General features: G+C 36.7%; 2 protein-coding genes across 2 annotated transcripts; both read left to right on the top strand.

The window, feature by feature from the left end:
• Positions 1-1209: 1209 nt before the first annotated feature.
• On the top strand, positions 1210-3668 carry LOC145223235 (F-box/LRR-repeat protein 12-like). The gene is made up of 4 exons (XM_080089617.1): positions 1210-1379; positions 2001-2247; positions 2716-2924; positions 3214-3668. Exons 1-4 carry the CDS (start codon positions 1288-1290, stop codon positions 3515-3517), a joined length of 852 nt encoding a protein of 283 aa, XP_079945743.1. The 5' UTR covers positions 1210-1287; the 3' UTR covers positions 3518-3668.
• Positions 3669-3738: 70 nt separating this feature from the next.
• LOC145223234 (chloride channel protein C-like) lies at positions 3739-20635 on the top strand. The gene is made up of 21 exons (XM_080089616.1): positions 3739-4310; positions 4381-4462; positions 5049-5120; positions 6190-6322; positions 7001-7078; positions 8678-8853; positions 9853-9945; positions 10310-10553; positions 11128-11322; positions 11662-11756; positions 12134-12273; positions 12534-12705; positions 12976-13156; positions 13228-13397; positions 14153-14326; positions 14897-14993; positions 15454-15549; positions 15879-16018; positions 16914-17986; positions 18717-18856; positions 19228-20635. The coding sequence occupies exons 1-19, from the start codon at positions 4169-4171 to the stop codon at positions 17014-17016; spliced, it is 2583 nt and encodes an 860-aa protein (XP_079945742.1). The 5' UTR covers positions 3739-4168; the 3' UTR covers positions 17017-17986; positions 18717-18856; positions 19228-20635.
• Positions 20636-20920: the final 285 nt, after the last annotated feature.

Raw genomic sequence — 20920 nt, 5'->3', positions numbered from 1 at the left:
TAACGGACAATCTTTAAATAAAACAATAAACAATGAATAAAAAATCATTGTTTCAATCTCTTTGCTTCAAAACGAAAAATGACATCGCATTCTGTCAAATTAAAAGGAAAATATACACAAAATATTTTTACAACTTAAACATCTGCCTGCTGTTTCGTTTCTACATTTAATTTGGGTAAATAAAACGTTCCAACTGTATAAATAAGTTTTATACGAAATTATAATGAGAACTTTAATTCTTTTTCTTTTTTTAGCGTTTTGATTAGTAAGATATAGAAACACATTAGCGCTTTTCCAAAACCATGCCCTACTCCGCACCCGGGATATAGCGACTATATGAGCTGCCGCTTACGAGAAAAGGACATCAAAAATGTTCCGCTGCAGTGAGTTGTTTCTTGCAACATATGCACGACATGTCAGTAAACTCACTTATCGCCGTTTCCATGGAGACAACGTGTTCCCGAGGGCTGGCGACCCTAAGTGGAGAATGACGCCTTTGTGACGTAACTATGTGCGTCTCTACTCCCCTGGGTTAATGTTTGGTTGATTGTTGACATGACAGATAATTGACGAGCGCCCGCCGTAAGTCATCCTCGGTTAACATGATTACCTAATCTCGAGGTACAGATAAAATGTTGCGTTAGTTGACTTTTTGCGTGACTTTTCAGGTTTTAAATGTTATCTGTTATGCGGAATTTAAACCTTTTTTCACGGTTGAATTTAAAAGTCTTTAAAACACTTTTTCCTACAAATTACAAATCCACCTTTTAAAAAGAATTTATTTATTTAGTTTAGCCTAAGTGCCAATCAATATCACTTTTCGTAGATGATATATAACTTATACTTTCCAAAAAAACGAAGTAATCAGTTTTTGTAGGTATTGCCTACAACTGAATTTACTAGTGTAAGGTTTTTGACTTTTTTGAGTTTTTTTTTACACTGAACTTTTAAAAAGTTTGTTTGTTCTAGTTTTGTTGGGCCACTAGGCGAAAGAGGCCAAATTTGCTTGATTCACCACACATACATAAACAGTATCTACTTTGAAACTTTTGCCCTTAAAAATATATAATGTCGAATAAAAAAAATCTTTGTTTGGAATTTTTCTCAAACGCAACCAAGCCGTCCCTGCAAAAAATTAAAATCTTAACATTTTTTCCAAACTATTTCACGCTTCAATGACCACACCTTTATAGGCTCAAGTTTTTGCAGGTTTTGGGTTTTCCTTCTTATATTGCTTTTAGTTAAATTTTAAATTTTTTGTTTTAATAACTGCCGCCAATCGTGAAAATGCATGATATCGGTATTTTTAACGTGCCTGACAACATCATGGTGGAGATTTTAAGTCATTTTCACGTGAGGGAACTGCTTGTATTATCAAGGTAAGTTCACGTTATTTATGCATTTTTTCGAAACGGGACTAAACTTTGAAACCGATTTAACGACTTTGGCTCAACTGTCAAAAAAAAATTTGTTAAGGTTCTTTTTATAAAAAATGAAACTTTTTACAGAAAGATTAAATAAAAAATCATTTTTTGCCTGTTTAATTATATATTTTGCCTTTATGGCATCAACAGTATCTAAAAGCAAGTGTAAGCACACAATGTTGATGAAAATGGTTGCCTGTTTAGTGTTTGATAATTAAACTACTACTAGCTTGGTGTTCTTGTTTAAGTTCACTACTTTATTACAGATATAACTATGTTGTTCTCATCCTAGCAGACGGTGCATAATCAGGAATAGTTTATTTATGATTTTGTGGAGTTTGTAGTTTGTACATTGTGTCACTGTCATATTGCCAATTCGAAATATTTTTTGAAAGTATTATTACAAGAAGAAAAAGAGTTTTATAAACATTGTATAGCTGCATTTTGCACTCAAAGGTTTCAAACATTACAAAACTATTATAAGCTTGATGATTGCACTAGTTTTTTGTTGCACTTATGTATGTCACTATATTTTTTAACAAGCAAACTCAACTCTAACTGTTTTTTCTTACCCAGAGTTTGCAAGCATTGGCAGAAACTTATATCAGATCGGTGGTTGTGGAAAACTGTTCAATTCTCACCCTCTCCGATCAAAAAAGTGTCTTTGGGAAAAATAGTGCGGCGATATTTCTCCCAATCAACCAAATCTGTTGATATATGTGGAAAATGGACTCACCGACACCACCGAACTTACGCATATGCTTTGTCCAACACAGTGCTAGATGCAATTACTTTGAAAAGCCCAAACCTGACTACATTCAAGGTAATTGAGCACTTTCTTCAACACAGTTATTCAGTCAAATGATAATTATGGGAACTCCAGGCTGGTTGTTAAGTTAGCCATTGTCCTTTGTTGCTCATCCTTTTTTCATGATTCTCTATGTCTGCATTTTTTTTCTTGAAGGGGCCACAAACATTTACAAAATATTTACGCATAATGTGAATGTCGTTGGTAATTAACTTACTTCACAGAACTTGCTGTAAAACTTAACACAGCTTTCTTTAAGTCTCTTGGAAATGTTGCTGTACTGAAATTATTTCTTACATTCTTAGACTGCCTGTAGTATATAAGTTATGTGGACAACATATAATAACAAACTGAAAACTTTAGACTTGTCATAGTTTTCAGTCTGTCGTATTCTAAATTTCATGTTTTTGTAACTTCCGCTTGGATACAGAGACTACATATACAATATTTGTCACTTGATAATATTTGTATCTGTTTTGGCAGATCGAGGATGAGAACTTGAAAGACGTACGTCTTCAACTTCTACCGTCTGGTCTGAAGCATCTCTCATTTACTAGCTGTGAAATTCCTCTCTCCAGTTTTCAAGATTGCTCCAATAAGTTTAACCAACTGCAATCGTTATGCTTCAGACGTTGTCCTTCAATGACTGAAAAGCATCTTAAGTGTTTTGGAAAGCTTGAAAAGTTAGAAAGGTAATTTTTGTAGCCATTTGGTTATTAAGCCTAATGTAATGCCGGCAAAAAAAAAATGTTTGAAGAAATGCTCGTGTTACACCTTTTCATCAATCTTTTATGTTACTCAAAAGGGTTATAAACTGGTGTAATTGATGTGGCCATTCACATCAATTGATGGCATGAGTATTAGCCGAAACGTTTGAACAGTAAAGCGTGTTCCTTTTACGTCAATTTGGGCTGTTATATTCATCATTGGACTATAATGCACATGTTTCTGAAAAAAGTGTTTTTTATTATTTTACTTTAGGTTGGAATTCTATGGTTGCTATCGAATCGACCATGATGCAGTACAAGTGATAACCACAAACTTTCCAAACTTGCATACACTTGTGATGGTTGGCTGTGCCTGGTGTAATGACCAATCCTGTCGGGACATAGCTACGAGATTAAACAAACTTCGATCGTTTGAGATGGAAGAATGGCTTGACCTCACACAGACCGGTGTGGACTACCTACTTCGCCATTCAAAACATCTCAAGTTTTTCAGCAATAAATGTAAACAACTTAATAATGGCGGTTTGGCAATTCACGGTTCCAGGGTTGATGTATGAAGTTTTTGAAATCAGTTTGTTTTTTTGACATTTTCGCAAAGTCACTGTTTTTATTTATTTATGTTTTTGAGATTTTTATGTTTGGTTTCCAAGAAGGAATTCGGAAACATTACAAAAAGATACTGTCCATAAAGAGCTGTACAAAAGTGTGGTTATATGTGTGTTGTTGCAGACTTTACTTAAATTTAGACCACTGTAGCATTGTCAACCACACCATGGCAAACGTTGTTTAAACCAAAACTGTTGTTAACACCTGGGTAGATACGGTGTTTGAACTGGGCGTAAATTTATCCAAATTCCGGAAATTTGATTTGATTTGGCCGTAAACATCGTTTAGGAAAACTTTTCCAAATTATTCCTAATTAATGTGTTAAGATGTACAAAAGAATCTAAAAAAATGGTCCGTGTAAAGCGCGAGTACTATATACCGCCTGGATTATTTGCAAACAACCCGAAACAGTTTGCAACTAAACGCTTGGCGGTGTCGATGCATTGCGCGCAGTGAATAATGTTTGTTTAAATTGGAAACTGGCAAACATTAACCCGTATCAGGTGGATGCAACACCAACATTTGCTACATAAAGCAGCCCCGATACATCTCTGAAACGGTTGTAAGTTTTTTTGTCAGTAAGTATCGAAAGCGTAAAACAAATGGCAGATTCCAAGGAAATTTTTGGTGAAAACGAGCAGGAGTCCCCTGTGACATCACAGGCGAACAATCAGCAACTTCTTTTTGATTACGGGGATTATGACGTAACAGATGATACCCATTTAGCTGATGTAACCAGTGCTGGTGAGTGTTTTTTACATGTCGTTGTTTTCTTTATGCAGTTAAATTTGGCATGTTGCTGTTTTGCCTAAAGGTTTCTTTACTGCTGGACGCGAATACGAAAGTGTCTACGTCAATCACAAATACACGGAAAAGGAAAGACAGGAGTTGCTGAAGTAAGTGTTTAATGAAGTGGTTTAATGCCAGGTTCTTCAACTTCGAAAATGATGTAAATTTGAGTGAGTTGAAGGCTATGTACAATGCAATAGAATGCGTTTAGAGGCTAAACGAGGTTTAGGTGGAAGCACCTACTGCAAATTGTGAGATAAAGTAAGAATATAGAAAATGTGTTAAAAGTCATTGGTTTTCTTTCTGGGCGTTCTGCCATGTTAACGTCAAGTTACTCAACAGTATTCGCCAATCTTCGAACAGCTTTGCCGTAAAGTTTCAACAATGTGCAGCTATTTACGACTTGTTGATTGTCTTACTACAACTGTGACGTAATGTGTTCCTCCAACAAGCGAAATAAACTCAGCTCAATTCACCTTAAAACAATTTAATCGAAGTTTATTTACCGCTTTCACAATTTTGAACAAACTAAATCAACAAAAGTTTGACAAACCGCTTTAGCTATACCTTTGCTTTTTTGGACTATTTCTCAGAAAACCAAAAATCTAAAACATTTCAGAAAAAGACCAAACATGTGTAGATGAGATCAAAAACTCCTAATTTTACTTATGACTAATTTTTTAATATTTGTAGATACGACAGTTTGGACTATCTGCCACCATGGAGTGATGCTTACAAAACATGGATTCGAAAACAACCACGAAGGTATGACGTGACAAATGTATTATTTATGATGTCATTTTACCCTTAGTGTTTAGAGCACATTGAGGTTGGAGTTTGGAACGAGCTACCCTAAAATCAGTGTTTCATACCGGAACCGAACGAAACCAAATAATGTTATTCGTTCTGAGCAAATTATTTATTTCGTTATTTCGTTCTGGACCGATATTTTCATTTCGTTCCGGTCTGACCGAAATAATTTTTGTAACGGTATTTTTTGGTATTTCGGTCTTTACAAAAGAACATTTTTTTGTGGTCTTTACAACTATTAAGCGAAAAAAGTAAGAAAGTTGTAACACACAAGAATTATTGTCGGTAGTTATTACGTCACATAACATTTGTCAATGATGGCCAAACGGATATAAATTGTAGGAGCTTAAATTTTTATTATAGCCTAACGGCGCGAAATTTTCAGCAATTGTTTCATGTCAAATGTCCAGAACGAAATACCGGAATAATAAATAACGGTATTTCGTTCCGTTCCGGTATTTTGAATATTGTATTTCGGTATTTCGTTCCGGTATTCGGTATTTTCGTTCCAGTTTGAGCCAAAAGTTATTTATTTCGTTCTGGTATAACATTTCGTTCCGTTCCGGTATGAAACACTGCCTAAAATACATACTCAATACAAAAATTACTGCTCGCATGCGATGTATAATGCAATGGATGGGCTAAAACGCTTTATGCATTATGTAATCTACTCTAAAATACACAGTTCGTTTGTTATTTTTAGGTGGATTGCTTAAATACCTTATCAGTTATTTCGAATAGATTGTGTATTTATTAATTTTGTGGCCTCGAAGAGTTGCATATTTAGTGAGTGAATTATATTTAATCAAAAACATGTCTGCCGGAACGACAATCGCTGTTATACAGAATACATGATAGTGCAGACGTTTTAACAATCACTCTTGGCATCATCAGTGCAGGTTGTTAATCGAGCTAGAACCGGTTTATATAAACACAAGGGCCCTGGCATTTATGTTTTTGATAAAGTCTGTACTTGTTTGAGACGAATGTATTCAAAAGTTAACATGATTTTTATGTCAACCAGGTTAGACTGGGATCGTTGGGTGATGATGGGAATGATCGGCCTTGTCGTAGGTCTCATTGGATTTCTTCTCCACCAGTTTATCGATTTGATCTCTGATACCAAATGGAGTTATGCAACGACCTACCTTAAACAGGTTTTACTGAGTATTCGTAACATGTCAAACATGTTACCCCTAATTAACACATCTAAAACACATCTCCTAGCCTTTTTAATGCACATGCCAGTGGTTCCCAACCTTTTTTGTTACATTCCTCCCTTCGCCCATTTTCGAACTATTCATTCCTCCCCATAAGATTAAAAACAAATATAACATAAAAAATTATGGCAATTTGAAATAGACCTTATAATTAGGGATGTCCATTCAGAATCCTTTACCAAATGTGAACCGGGTCCAAATTGTAATGGACATAATAATGCAGAAACAAAAATATTCTGTAACATTTCCAACGTAATTGTTTTTGCAGTTTTTATGAAATTCCTCCCTTGAACTCATAAAAATCCTGCCTAGGGAGGAATTCCTCCCCGGTTAGGAACCACTGGCATAAACTTTTATCCTTTTGTCTGACAGATTTGGAGGGTAATATTTACCCTCAGTTTCTAAAAAAGATTTTTTAACGCCTTAATCTTAGCATATATATGGTAAAATTTTGTAAACTTCAATTAGCTTTTGACGCATGTCAATTTTTTCCCTTTTTTGATTATTTCCTTAAGCCGAAAATGTATCTTAAAAAAGGTTTTCCATTCCTGCACAACTTTATCATTCGCCGAAAGAATAAACAAGCAGCAAAAATTTCTTTTTTGTAACTTTCAGGATGGACTTGGAATAGCTTGGATATTTGCCGTCGGGTACAGCTTAATATTTCTCATTCCTGGATCAGTATTAGTGGTGGTGAGTATATGTCAATGTCTAATATCACCGTATGTTGCGCATGGGTTGGGAAAACGCGTAAAAATTGGGGTCGCCAAACTTACAAGTTAGAAAGTGCCATATATTTACAGAATCCCAAAATCTGTCGAATAGATCTAAATTGGCAGTTTCGGGTTATAGATGATCTAGTTAAAATTTTTATTTCTAAAAAGTTGTTTTCAACTGCGTAAGGCGCCATAGAAAGGTTTCGAGATTCAAGTTGGTGAACCCCAAAGTAACTATTTGGCAGTATAGAGTAAAAATATTTAAGTTTAATTGTTTACGTTTCAACAATCGCCATTGTTATTCTACACTGAAGATGACAAAAGCGATTGTTAAAACGTTTGCCGAGCAATGTATTCATGATGCACACTCCCTTTAGTACAGGAGTTCTTAACCAGGGGTGCACGCATCCCCAAAGGGTGAGAGAACTGTTCCTAGGGGGTGCGGGGATGCTGTACAAAAAATTACAATGGCTTTGTTATTTAATCAATTACAGAAGGGGGTGCGAAAATTGGTTGGTGATTTGAAAGGGGTGCAGCAAAGAAAAAGGTTAAGAACTACTGCTTTAGTACTAAGTCTGCGTAAAACCATATTTGACAACTGTCGATTGCAACGTTGATATTTAGTTTTTAAATTTTGTAATTATTTAACTCCCAGCGTTACTTAAAGAGGTTCACAGATAGTTAACTATATGTATGGAACAATACTCTATATAGGCTGCTATTGGTTAGTGTAGTCATCTAACGACACTTCGGTTTGTTGGAAGTAACAGGCTAAAAGGTCACGCCCCACCAACATGTTCGATGTCACAACTGGGCATAATGCGCAAAAGAAACTGGCTCACAATGGCCAAGCAACTGATAATACCTTATAGGTCGAAACAGTGTGCACTGTCTGCAGCTTATCATGTATTGGATCGATGCTTTTACAGTACTCTGTAGCAGTGGTTCTCAACCTTTTTGCCTGTGCGGACCCCTTTTGGTACTGTCAAACTAATCGCGGACCCCTTTTGGTACTGTCAAACTAATCGCGGACCCCTTTTGGTACTGTCAAACTAATCGCGGACCCCTGTGAAGGTTTGGTATTTTTTGTCCTTTTTTTATTAAGCAACCCAAAAAAGATGCAGAATATACCAACCACCTTTAGTTCAGGACCAAAAATTCAATCACTTTGACTGGGCTGCGACATCGGAACTCAATAATAAAGAGCCATTACATTGTGATGTGACGTTGTTTGCCACTAAAATTTACCTCTGTTGCATCACAATGGGGTTAAAATGTCACAATTCATTTTGGTTTGTCGCGGATGAAGAACGATTTTAAACAAGTTTCATGCTATTTTAAAACGCTGAGACATATTTTTTGAATAGCGCTTTATCAATATCGTTGTCTGCAAAATTAGGAAGTTATCGCGGACCCCCTGAAAACGCTTTGCGGACCCCCGGTTGAGAACCACTGCTCTATAGGTTTTCACACGTGAATTCATTTTTGAGCCTTTTTAACCGATAAACGATTTCTAATGGGTAATTTTTAATTTAGCTTTTGATTTAGTTTTTTGAAACTCTTTTCTGACCCCTAGTGGTACCGACCTTCCGCTGCCGGTTCCGGGATCCCAGAGCTCATTGGATTTTTGAACGGTACTATCATCCGACATATCTTCAACATTCGCACGATGTTGGTGAAATTCGTGTCTTGTGTTTTTTCTGTCGGTTCGGGAATGCCGGTTGGACCTGAAGGACCCATGATCCATTTGGGGTAAGCGGGTGTTATTCTTTTCGATTTGAGTATTTTACTTGCTGGCTGCAAAAATGTGACGAGGTTTTTGATCTTCTCTATTTATCAGTGGTTCTGAAAAGTGGTTGCGTTCCCCAAGAGCCAGAAGAGACTGATAGCCCCTAGATCAGGGGTGGGCAACCTTTGTTACTGTAGGGCCAATTATAAATGTCAAAATTGGATCGAGGGCCGCACATGTGCATAACACAAAGTGATTTTAGAGTATTTAAACTGAACAGTATCTGGCCCGTCAACAGGCAGCATGGTCATCGACGATCACCGTTTATTTAATTCAATAACTAGGAATGGAAAGTATTTTCCATGTAACGAGATCAGTCGATAAATCTTGGAATATATATTTCGCCTAATGGCATCATCAGTTCCTATTAAAACCACAAAATAAAACATCAATAAAAGGAATAAAAGTAAAAACACAACAAAACAAAGTGAGGCGAAAAACTGAACTAAAAACAAAAACACAGGATACATTGTTAACACTGCCGCCTTCAAATCGGTTTGACAAGCAACGTTTCACAGGCTGACCGAACTGCAGGTCACGTCTTATCTGTCAGACGCGCACGTCAACGCTCTGGGCACAACCACGCAGATATATACGTCTTGTTGTGTTTTGTGTTTGTTGTAATATACGTCTTGTTGTGTTTTGTGTTTGTTGTACTAACGATTGCTTGATTTCCATTCTTTGTTGTTGCTGTTTTCCATTGCCAGGTGTTTCGTCTGTTTTTATCAGAAAACTAGCATCGGGCGCATTAATCAGTTCAAAAATATGTAATAATTGGACTCCTTTGCCAGTACTTTTGAAATCCAAGCGTCTCTGCGGGCCGCACCGCACCCCTGCCCTAGATTTTTATAAATTTTTTTTTTATAATTTCAAAACTATTTTCGAAATACTACATGCTATTTCCAACAATTGAACTCATTTCTAAAACATTATCCACTGATCTGTTTTTGATGTTCTTGTAGTGGTTTGGTGGGGGCAGGATTGAGTCAATTCAAATCGGATTCGTTCGGGATTCATCCGAATTATTTCCAGCGATTTCGGAATTCCGAAGACAGGTTCGGAAAACTTCGTGTCCATTAATTTTTTTATCTTTTCATTTATATTTGTGCAATGTGTTTTTTTGTGTTTATTGTCGATTAAGCACGTTTTTTTACTGTGTCTGATGGTTTGAACTCTTTTGTGACCATGTTGCTTTTATTGAGAAAAAAACGATATAACCCAGTTTAAAACCTTAAAAATATTTTAATGAGCCAACATAATAGTGTTTTATTAGTTTGTGGATTAAAGAAGTAACACACGAAGATAATGACCACAGTTCTACATAAAATAATTAAACGAGATTTATTGCTAATACTTGTGTGTGTAAGAACGTATTGGTTACCGGAATCAGTTTTTTCATCACAAAATTTTCTCTACCAGGAGAAACTTCATCTCAGCGGGAGCAGCAGCGGGAGTCTCCTCCGCTTTCGGAGCACCAGTGGGAGGACTCCTCTTCTCCATGGAAGAAGTCTCATCTTTCTGGAACATGAAACTCTCCTGGCAAACTTTCTTCTGTTGCATGGTTTCAACCTTTACAACTGACCTCTTTAACTCAGCTTTCAAAGGCTTCAAGTATCAGGGGGACTTTGGATTATTCAGGGCGGAAACCAATATTATGTTCCAGGTAAGTTAATTGTGGATCCAATTCCTCATGTTGTTTATGCCCGGCGTTTCATTCTTGCGTTTTTATCGTTGCTCCACCAACGATGTGTTTGGGCTATTATGACATCACACAAGTGACGCCATCCGTCGAGCACATAACGTCCAAATTACGACTTTGTTCGATAAAAAAAAACGCTAAAGATTTGAGTTTCTAATACTTAACAATTTAGTGTTAAAATAAAATAAATTACGGTTTTTATGATGAAAGTTTTATAATGTCATTTGTTTACATTGTTTGCATGCTTTTGTCGTGAATGTTTGTAGATTATAGTTTCCACAATCATTATCACATGAAAATCACATCATGATAATATGATGATGAGTACCTGAAAATCACATTACTATCACATGAAAATCACATCATTATAATATGATGATGAGCACCTGAAAATCACATTATTATCACGTGAAAATCACATTATTATCACATGAAAATCACATCATCATAATATGATGATGAGCACCTGGAAATCACATTATTATCACATGAAAATCGCATTTTTTCACATTATCACGTGATGCCCACCATGTTTCAGGTGAACACTGATCTTGCGACGAACATCCTCGCTTTCATCCCTAGCATCATCCTGGGATGCATGGGAGGACTCCTGGGAGCGCTCTTTGTCTTCCTCAACGTGAAGATCGCCAGAAGCAGAAGAAGACTGCTGAGTGTGATCAACTCCGAGAACAGACGAAAGATTCTTCGATTTCTCGAGCCCTGCGTCATAATGGTGCGTCATAGAAATACATAGTTACGTGGCGTCATCGTTTTCTTACGTCACACACATGACGTTTTATTTATGACGTTTTTGGCGTTTACTTTTACATTTTTGTGACAGCACCATTTACAAAGTTTTGTGACATCATAAATCGAATATACTTATATTGACGTCATAGTGATATGAAAATGACGTTATTGATGTATTGACGACATTAAAAAATCAGATAATTAAAAAAAACACTTTTAAAAATATATTTATCCGTAGTTTACCATTTACGTCACCAAGTTCACGACAATATTTGTTTGTTTTTCTCTTGTTCAAAGTAAAAACTGAACGTAACCGTTACAGGTCATTACCGCGACAATATCCGTACTTCTACCGGCGGCGTTTAATTGCAATAAGTACGAGTGCAATGAGGAGAAAGCAGTGACTGAGGCAGACAAGTAAGTGGCTATTACGTACTGGTGCAAAAACTTGATTTTATCAGAAATGTTTATTTTTATTTTTTTGATATGATTTCAAACAAAATCAGGTAAAACAAGGAACAAAATTTTATTGATTTTACTAAAAAAATGCACTCGTCATGTTAATACTGTGCGCTTTATTATGTTTCCACTCGAGAACGTTTTAACGTTGAACAGTTATTTCAGAATTGTTTTTTTTTTATTAAATAAAACGAACTAAACTAATATTTCTGACAGGCTGTTTTAAAATGTTTCAAGATTCGAATATTCGACGACTTACACTCTTCGGGGCCAGCAACCTAAACGCATTAGCAAAATTTTTGAATTTCCTACTTTATTTTTTGCTTCTTATTCAGTCCGGAATGCATGAATTTTACGATTCCTGATTATTGGCCGCCTCGAACTGAAGATAATGTAGAAAGTTACACTTGTGATGAAGGAGTGAAGTGGGTCACTGATACCGGGTTGACTTTGAACAACAAAACTTTCAACCAAGGTAAGCGCCAATAAGTCAATTACATTCTTTGTTGTATTTTGACTAACTCGTTTAATTACATACATATCAGTTTTTAACGTCAATTTCGCGCTTTATGTTCATAATTGGACTTAGTTTAAACTTCCTAATTTTAATATGTAAGCTGCAGTCATCAGTGCAGCTGGTGACAAGACATAGGCCGTATTGGTTAGTGTAAGCATCCAACGACACTCCAGTTTGTTGGGAGTAACAGACTTTAAACCCATGACTATTTCTTACAGCCGCTACTCTATTGTTTGTGACTGGTGAGCAAGCGATCAAACATCTCTTCTCGAACGGAACTCACAATCAGTTCAGCATCAGCGTCCTCATAACCGTCCTAATATTTTATTACTTACTCGCATGTTGGGCAGCTGGGACTTCAATATCAAGTGGACTCGTTGTGCCAATGTTGTAAGTATTCAACTAATATAAGTTCGATTGTAATAAGTAAGCTACAGACAGTGCGCACTATTTCGACCCAAAAGGTCTCATCAGTGCAGCTGCTGACGAGAAAGGCTGTAACTACGTTTTTGAACTACATTAAAAACTTAATTTGTAACCAAAAACTCACCAAAAATTAGTTCTTAATACTAACCCAATTAAACAGCTAAGTTTAAATAATCTAACTCAATACGCCATCTATCGACATTTTAGCTCAAACCAACCTATTTTTCTCCCCAGGTTAATCGGTGGATTATACGGTCGTATCATTGGTCAAGCTATGGTCACGTGGTTCGGTATTCACGCGCCAGAAGAGGAACCGTTCTGGGCTTGGATTGACCCTGGGGCGATGGCTCTGATTGGTGCAGCCTCGTTTTTCGGGGGCGTGTCCCGTCTCACAATGTCACTCACCGTCATAATGGTACGTGTGACGTCATACACGTTTTTATGTTTGAATGTAAACAATTGTTTTTTTTGCGTTTTTTTCTTCAGGTTGAAATCACAAACGACATCAGCTTTCTGCTTCCCATTATGTCGGCCATTATGACGTCAAAATGGGTGGGGGATTACTTCACACATCCCCTTTATCATTCACTTCTCGAGTTCAAGTGCATTCCCTTCTTGGATTCGGAACCTGTGGTTTATCAAGACGGAAAACATTTGTGAGTGTTTTTGTGTTTTCTTCTGTAAAGTGATGCTCAGGTATTCAACGCAGCAATAAACAGAATTGTAACTACAGGCATTTTGCAATAAGTTAAGCATTGCGTGATAGTTGCATTTTATACTTTGTTTCAGAATGTAACTACAGGCATTTTCATAGCGCATATATTATCGTAACGGAAGGTCATGACATTGTGATGCCATTACCCTGGGTGGATATTTAAAATGTAATTTCTATCATCTGACATACACGAGATGAAAGTTAATTGTGGCAAAATATGAATCTTGTGTATTTCACGTGATATTTTCCCGCCCTTGAAATGTCTCAAAGTTAAATTTACCGATTTAAAATTACGACATTAATGTGGCCACTGACCAAACTCGAAAGTAAGCTCGAAACCCGGCCCAAACCGAATTGTTTTTGAAAGCCTGTTTGGTTCCGAAAATTTGATTGACAGGCCTATACATGGCTGCAAAAGACAAAAGTCTTGAAGAAGGCGTTTCAGGGCTGTTTGACATTAGGTCAGTTCCAGCAACTGGCTACTTAGCCGGTTAAATATATTACTGACACAGAGTGTAAAGTCAGGCCCGAATCAAGCCCGCTGTTTTGAAGAAACCTAAGCCCGAACCCGACTTGCAACTGTGTCCTGGGTTACCCCACACTTTTCATTGCTTTGCGTCCCGCGGGTTACACTTTCCTATAGTTTACATGCCACAGTTGTACAACTCCACTGAGCTCATTTAAATTTTCCCACAGACTCAACTTGGAGCTTTACAAGGCGAGTGACGTAATGACCACACCCGTGTATACCCTGAATCCGTGTGAAAATATCGGAAAGTTGGCTCAAATCCTGCTTACTACGTCACACGGGGGATTCCCTGTTGTCCGGGAGATCGAGGACGGTCACGTGTTTGCTGGAATCATAACAAGGTAACTTTGGGTCAAATTTTATGAAAGGTAACTCGAAGCCAAATTATTTTAGTTTATTTCGCGTAAATGATTTTTCCATTTGTTTGTGGGAATAGAAGGTTAGAATCTGATACACGGCGGAATTTTTAATTGTTAACCTCCTACTTCCACAAACAAATACAAATATAATTTACACAAATTGAAATAAAATAATTTGACCTGGTATTACCTTGTGAAAATATTAAGATCAACACGCTGAATTTATAAGATCAATGCTGAAAGTTTAATAATTAAATGCCAGGAATGGCCAAAGTTTGCTGGTGTTGTACAGATAACTGATGTAAACAGGCATTGAAATTGGCCAAATATCTATTTTTCGCAAACTGTTTTTATCCTAAACTCAACTTTTTAAAACATCAAACTCTTAACTTCGGTTCAATTTGTTCAGTAACTGGCGTATAAACTGGAAAGGAAAATATTTTTTTCCCAAAGGGGATAAATTCGCCATGCATTGTGGATAATTCTTTCGTTCTATTGATTCAAACTTTTGTGTTACTTGTTACGCCACATGGCGTTTATTACGTCACACAGACTTGAGCTATGCATGTTGCTGCAACACGAGGAGATATTTACAATGGGAGAAAATGTTGAAGGTGATGAGAAAGTTGAAACACTCGACTATCAGAAGGTGAGAGACGAAAATAATTTCGAAATTGTAACAAACAATTAAACCGCAGTTCTACAAATAAATGTAACACATCGCCACGTACAGAACAAACACTGGGGGCGCCACAGAACACACGTGACGTAATAATTATGTAACACACATAGCGTACAAATGTAATTGGTGTCAGTTTTGCAGTGAACCTCGGTTAATCCGGACCCGTTTGGAACAAATTGTCCAGATTAAGCGAAGATCTGGATTAACCTAGGTCGATTAGGTAAAGCATCACCACATTACAAATCATTTGTATTTCAGGTTTTGTTCATATTAAGCGAAAAAAAACCTAGGTTTTATATTAAGCGGTTTAACCTAGGTTACTGTATTTCAGTTTTGTCGCTTAGACTCCTGTTATGTTGGCTGATTTGATTGACAGTCCCACCGTTTGATTGACAGGCAACTTATACTGTTGCGGTTTGATTGACAGATTCACGTTGACCGGTTGATTGACAGCCGACGAACTTATGAGAAGATTCGGAAATTAATGGAAATACAAGAACTCGTCAATAAACAAGTCGACTTGGTACAAACTTAAATTTACATATATTTTAAAGCAATGGTAAATTTAGTTCATTTTAACCGATATAAGAGCCAAAAGTTCGCTTTATAATTCGATATAGCTGCATCGCGTTTAGCTATTATCCACCAGTTGTGCCCTCCACCGTTTTGCACACATTTAAACGTTACGCAGCTATTTCCGGCTTGGTGAAGGTTTTAATTGCAATTGTGTCGCTATGTTGTCTTTTACCAAGCGAAAAATAAACTCAACAGAACCAAAATTGGTTTTATTTCTGTTTTTCAAATTGAATTGTTCTGTTTCTTCATAATCAAAACAAATGGAAATATTTTCAGATGCCGTACGTGAATCAATCATGCGTGACACTTCCAGGTTCATTTTCCCTCCACCGAACCTACATCATATTTCGAACCCTCGGATTACGCCACCTACCGGTTGTGGATGACCGAAATCAGGTTGTTGGAATTATTACAAGGTATGTTTGATCCGGACCATTACAAGCACATTGGAAAAATGTTTGTAAATGCTTGATGCAATCCAGATATGAAAATCTGTTTTCATAATTAGAAACACTACTTAGATATCTCTTCGAATTGTTTTTGCTGCGAAATACAGAATATTTGATCAATGCAATATATGGGCCGTGAAATTGTCTGCAATATTTTTGGTAGAGTTTCTTGGGTTAGGGAATTAATGCTGTTAACATATTACTCATCCAAAATTGTTAATCCGCTTTTTAAACGCCTGCTATTGCTTTGTAAAAACTCCTCTCGAAAATGGATGAATGGATCGTGCAGCCGCTCGCACGGTTCAGGTTCTAGTGATTATCATTTTCTCTGAGAAAACGCGTTTGGATTTAAAACGCGTTTGGATTAATAAACAATCGCACCAACTTTCCCGGGTTAAAAATTATTAGATCAAACTACAACAAATATCGGTAGGTGTAAAAAACTGTCCATCAACCATCAATTTTGTTCATTTGTTTTATTTTTATCGTCGGTGTGCGGGCAACGCCTGAATTCGTTATTATGCTGACAAGGAGTTTGCCATCGAGCTGTCTGTTTTATTGCGAGTCCGTTGAATCATTTTTTATTTGATTTTTTCGACTTATTCGGTTGGTGACCTGAATTTAGTTCATCCCAGCAGGTTAGGCTACTACTGGGTTGGAGTAAAGTCACTTAAGTTTCTTGCTCAAGACGACACAAGCGACCGATATAGGATTAGAACCAACAACCTTGTGCACAGTCGGCCATCTGGGCGATGTTTTACTGAACGCGGACCAAACCGGTCATGTTTTCCCAAACAAGCTGACTTGCTTCAGTAACATTACATATTGCCAGTCTTAACCCGATTGTTTTTGTGTTACACAGAAAAGACTTGATGGGATTTAAACTGGAAGAAAAACTTCACGATAAATTTACGGCGAACAATTCAAACTCAGCAGCTTTGCAAGTTCATGACTCTACGGCTTGAAGATATGTTATATGAAGCCGGTTTCCAGATTCCTCAACAAACAGCGGAAAATAATGCGCTTTTAGATTTGCTTTTAGAAGTTTTGAAGTTATATTAAATTTACGCACATTTTCGTAGAGGCTGACGAATTCCAAACCAATATGTGCAAATTGCCATGGTAGAGTTTATTCTTGTAAAACCACCTATATAAGGAAAGATGGCACAGTCTTGACAGGGTTATTGGCGTTATTTATGAGTTGCCTGCGTGAATGGGCGTGCAAACCATACAACATTAGTGTTGTTTCTAATATGTAACCGAATGATTGCGCGCCTGCGTAAGCTGTAAGTGATTTTATTTGTGTACGAACAGTGTTTAAATTGTTTGAGAAAACGTATTTTTACCGGTCATCTTTTTGATTGACGGTTAATATTCAAATAGCACTTTTGCTTGTGTTGCCGTGCAATATACATTTACTTTGGTGGACTTAGATTGAATTTTTAAGTAAAATTTGTTACAACGTTGTTAATATTGTTCTTTTGGTGAAGTTAATGTGTTCCCCAATCTAAAAAATGCATATTTGCGGTTGAAAATAAAACTGGGTATTCACCTTGCAACAATGGATGAGTTGAAAAAAAATTGTTGCAAAGAAAATAGTGTGTTCAATTTTACTGTTCTTTTTTAATGGATGCCAAAATACATTTTTAATTAAAAAAAAAGAAAAAAACTATGCCTAATTATTAGCTTAGGATAAATGTTCATGGATGTAAAGAATAAAATTTTCAAATGTGCCCATACCTCATCCATTTTAGCATGGACGAGGTGATTGTTTTGATTTTATCGGCGCGTGAACCTTAGAAGGTCGTTGACTCGTTGTTTACTTAAATTGTGCGACCAATATATATTCTGCACCAATGTTTGTGGTTCGAAGTGCCAACTCTACAAGATTAATGACCGCAAGTTTGTCAGTTTCTTCGAGATTACAAGGAAAAGGTTTGTATATATTCTAAACAGTTTCATTATTTGCCACGCGTAACACAAAGCGTTGGGGCATAATTATTTTCTGTGTCCTGTATAAGCAAGAAATTGAATTTGATCTAATACCTTCAGCATTTTAGCTATAGAAACTGCACATGATTGAGTTGTAAGTGGGCCTTATAAAAACACAAGCTTGAAACCCAACTGAAACTCATCAATTTTTGAAAGCCAGTCTGCAGAACATGGCAGTTCCCGTTCTTTCCGACAAGATCTTGTGCGTGCAGGACCTACAGGTCCCGCGTGCACGACCCGTAAGTTCGCATGCAATACCTATTTTAGCAGGCACAAAGCAAATAAAAGAGGCCAAGACAAGCCAATTTTCAAAAAAATGGCGTGTGCAGCTGCCACACTTTACAGACTGGCTGATTGGGGCCAAAATTTCAGTAAATTGCAACGAAAATGTGGCAGAGTTGGAAACCAAGCGCATGTCATATGACCTGCTTTTTTGGCAAAACCTAATTCTGAATGCTGAACCATGATGATCTTTAATGAAACGACTAGTGTTCTTAAAAAAATGGCTGAAAATCACTGGTGTGGTAAATACATTTTATAACCACTGTAATTACTGGTCAGCACAAGGTAAACATAATTGTTTTACTTTGGAAGTTTTGATTTTCATTAAGAAACCTTTCAAATTCATGTCTACGGTTTTTACACTGGGGTATTATTGAGTATATTTTTTCAGATAAACTGTTGAAACTGAGGCCGCAAATTCATGTTAATGACATCAACATTAAAGCCAAACAAATCATAAAATGGTTAGAAAAGGATTTAAAAGTAACTGTTCGATTTTACCGTCCAGCTGAAGCTGAACAAAAACAACTGGTAAGGGTAAAGTATTTTAAAATTGTACCAAGAATCTCTTCTTTTTGTAAAAAGTATGAGTGATGCTTTATTGTGAGAAGTAATAAAACCATGAGTATTGGCTGAAATGTTTAGGCAGTAAAGCATGTTTCTTTTTAATGGATTTGGGTCATTATAATCATATTCACTAATTATAATCACTATTATTATAATAACTATGTGCAATTATAATCACTATGTGCAAATAAAATAAATGCTTGAAAAAAAGGTTCAGCAGCCAAAAAACTCATAACAAGCATTACCCTCTGTTTGCTGTGAAAGCAAACCTGTTAATGTGGTTTTGTTTAAGAAAGTATTGATTACATTTTTACAATGTGCAAATTTTGTTTCAGGAAAGTACGATTTCTTCCTTAAAGAAAAGCCTCAAGGAGTTGTCGGAATTATCTGAGCTTCAGTATGAGTCCCAAGATGTTTCGAACACTGGACCATTTATATTTACTTCAAAAAGAAAACTGGACAACTAACGAACATTACAAGTGTTGTATCACTGGTCTGTAGTGATGGGACAAGTACCTGGTATTGAAACATTTTGCCTCAGTTTTCGATACCAACTTTCGATACTGAAGGCCGAAGTACACCATAAGAATACGGACAACTTTTTGCCAATATTTGCTTCAGACAGCACAAAATTTGAAAAAAGTTCCGCCGGGTTACGTATATTTTTTGGCAGACAAATGAGCTAGTGATATACAACTATGATAACACGATATATAAATACTCGGTAAACGGTATCGAAGGTATATATACATATATATATGGTACTCGTACTCGGTATTGGTACTCGCTTCAATCCGGTATTGTTCCATCACTACTACCCTGTTTACCTGCCCAGCAAAGGTTCAGAAAAATTGGAAAAAAAGAGAGGAGTGGAAAACAATCATTTTATTGTTTGAAAAAGTCCACAGATACAAACATTTTTTATTCAAAATCAGGCAACACAGAATAGTGTTAAACAGCTTGTCACTTGACAAAGTTACTTTCACTTGATAAAGAGATAAAAACAGTATATTTTGTTATTGGCCTTTAGAACTTATAATGTTTGTTTTGGTCACATGTTCTAACCTGGCGATTAACACCGTATGACTGTTTGGGAGATGATTGTTCACTTGTTGATATTTAAATTAAAATAATACTTCCAAATACAACTAAATATTACGTTGTTTCAAATACATCTGGCAATTTGTTTTACACCCGGGGTGTGCAACAGGCGGCCCGCGGACCACAATCCGGCCCGCCAAGCTATTTAGTGTGGCCCTTACCAACACACCGATTCAGAGAAAAAATGCAATTCTTCTGGGATTTCACTTTGTTAAATCTCCTAAGTTACTATACTACCGTATATACTCGCGGATAGGTCGCAACTTTTTCCCTTATATTTAAAAAAAAAATATAGGTGCGACCTATCCGCTCAACATAAGTGCAAATCGCCACCAAGTCGGAACAAAATTGAAAGTTTTCGGCTAGTGCAAGTACCGCATTTTCTGGTCGGCTTATTGGGCGGATATAACGTATTTATTCGAGTATAACGCGCAAACTTTTATACTAATTTTCCGTAAAAATTAAGGGTGCGCGTTATAGAGCGAATTGTAGTGGAAATGTGCTATCGAATACGGGTGCATGCGCTCGTGCACGCACATACCAATGCGAGACAGTTTCATGAGCGCACACGCACATGCGATGGCTCAGCGTGCGTTGGATTTTCCCGCTTTGTTGAGAAAATATAGTTTTGCGGTTGAATGCAATGTGGTTCAATGCAATGCAGTTCAATGCTAAAATACAACCAATTGCACCAGTTATATATGCAAAAAAGCTAGAGTGCGACTTATGTGCGAGTCAACTCTAAATTACACTTTTTTAACACAAAACTAATAGTGCGACCTATACGGTGGCGCGACCTATCGGCGAGTATATACGGTATACATAACAAAGACATGTATTAGCTAAATCAGCATTTTCTGACAGTGGGCCATGCATCAGTTTGCAAGTACTGAATGTGACAGAATAATTCCCTTTGTCTAATAAACA

The sequence above is a fragment of the Phallusia mammillata genome, chromosome 4, assembly GCF_965637545.1.
Source record: "Phallusia mammillata chromosome 4, kaPhaMamm4.hap1.1, whole genome shotgun sequence".
Classification (NCBI taxonomy): domain Eukaryota; kingdom Metazoa; phylum Chordata; class Ascidiacea; order Phlebobranchia; family Ascidiidae; genus Phallusia; species Phallusia mammillata.
This window is presented reverse-complemented; position numbering and strand designations above follow the sequence as displayed.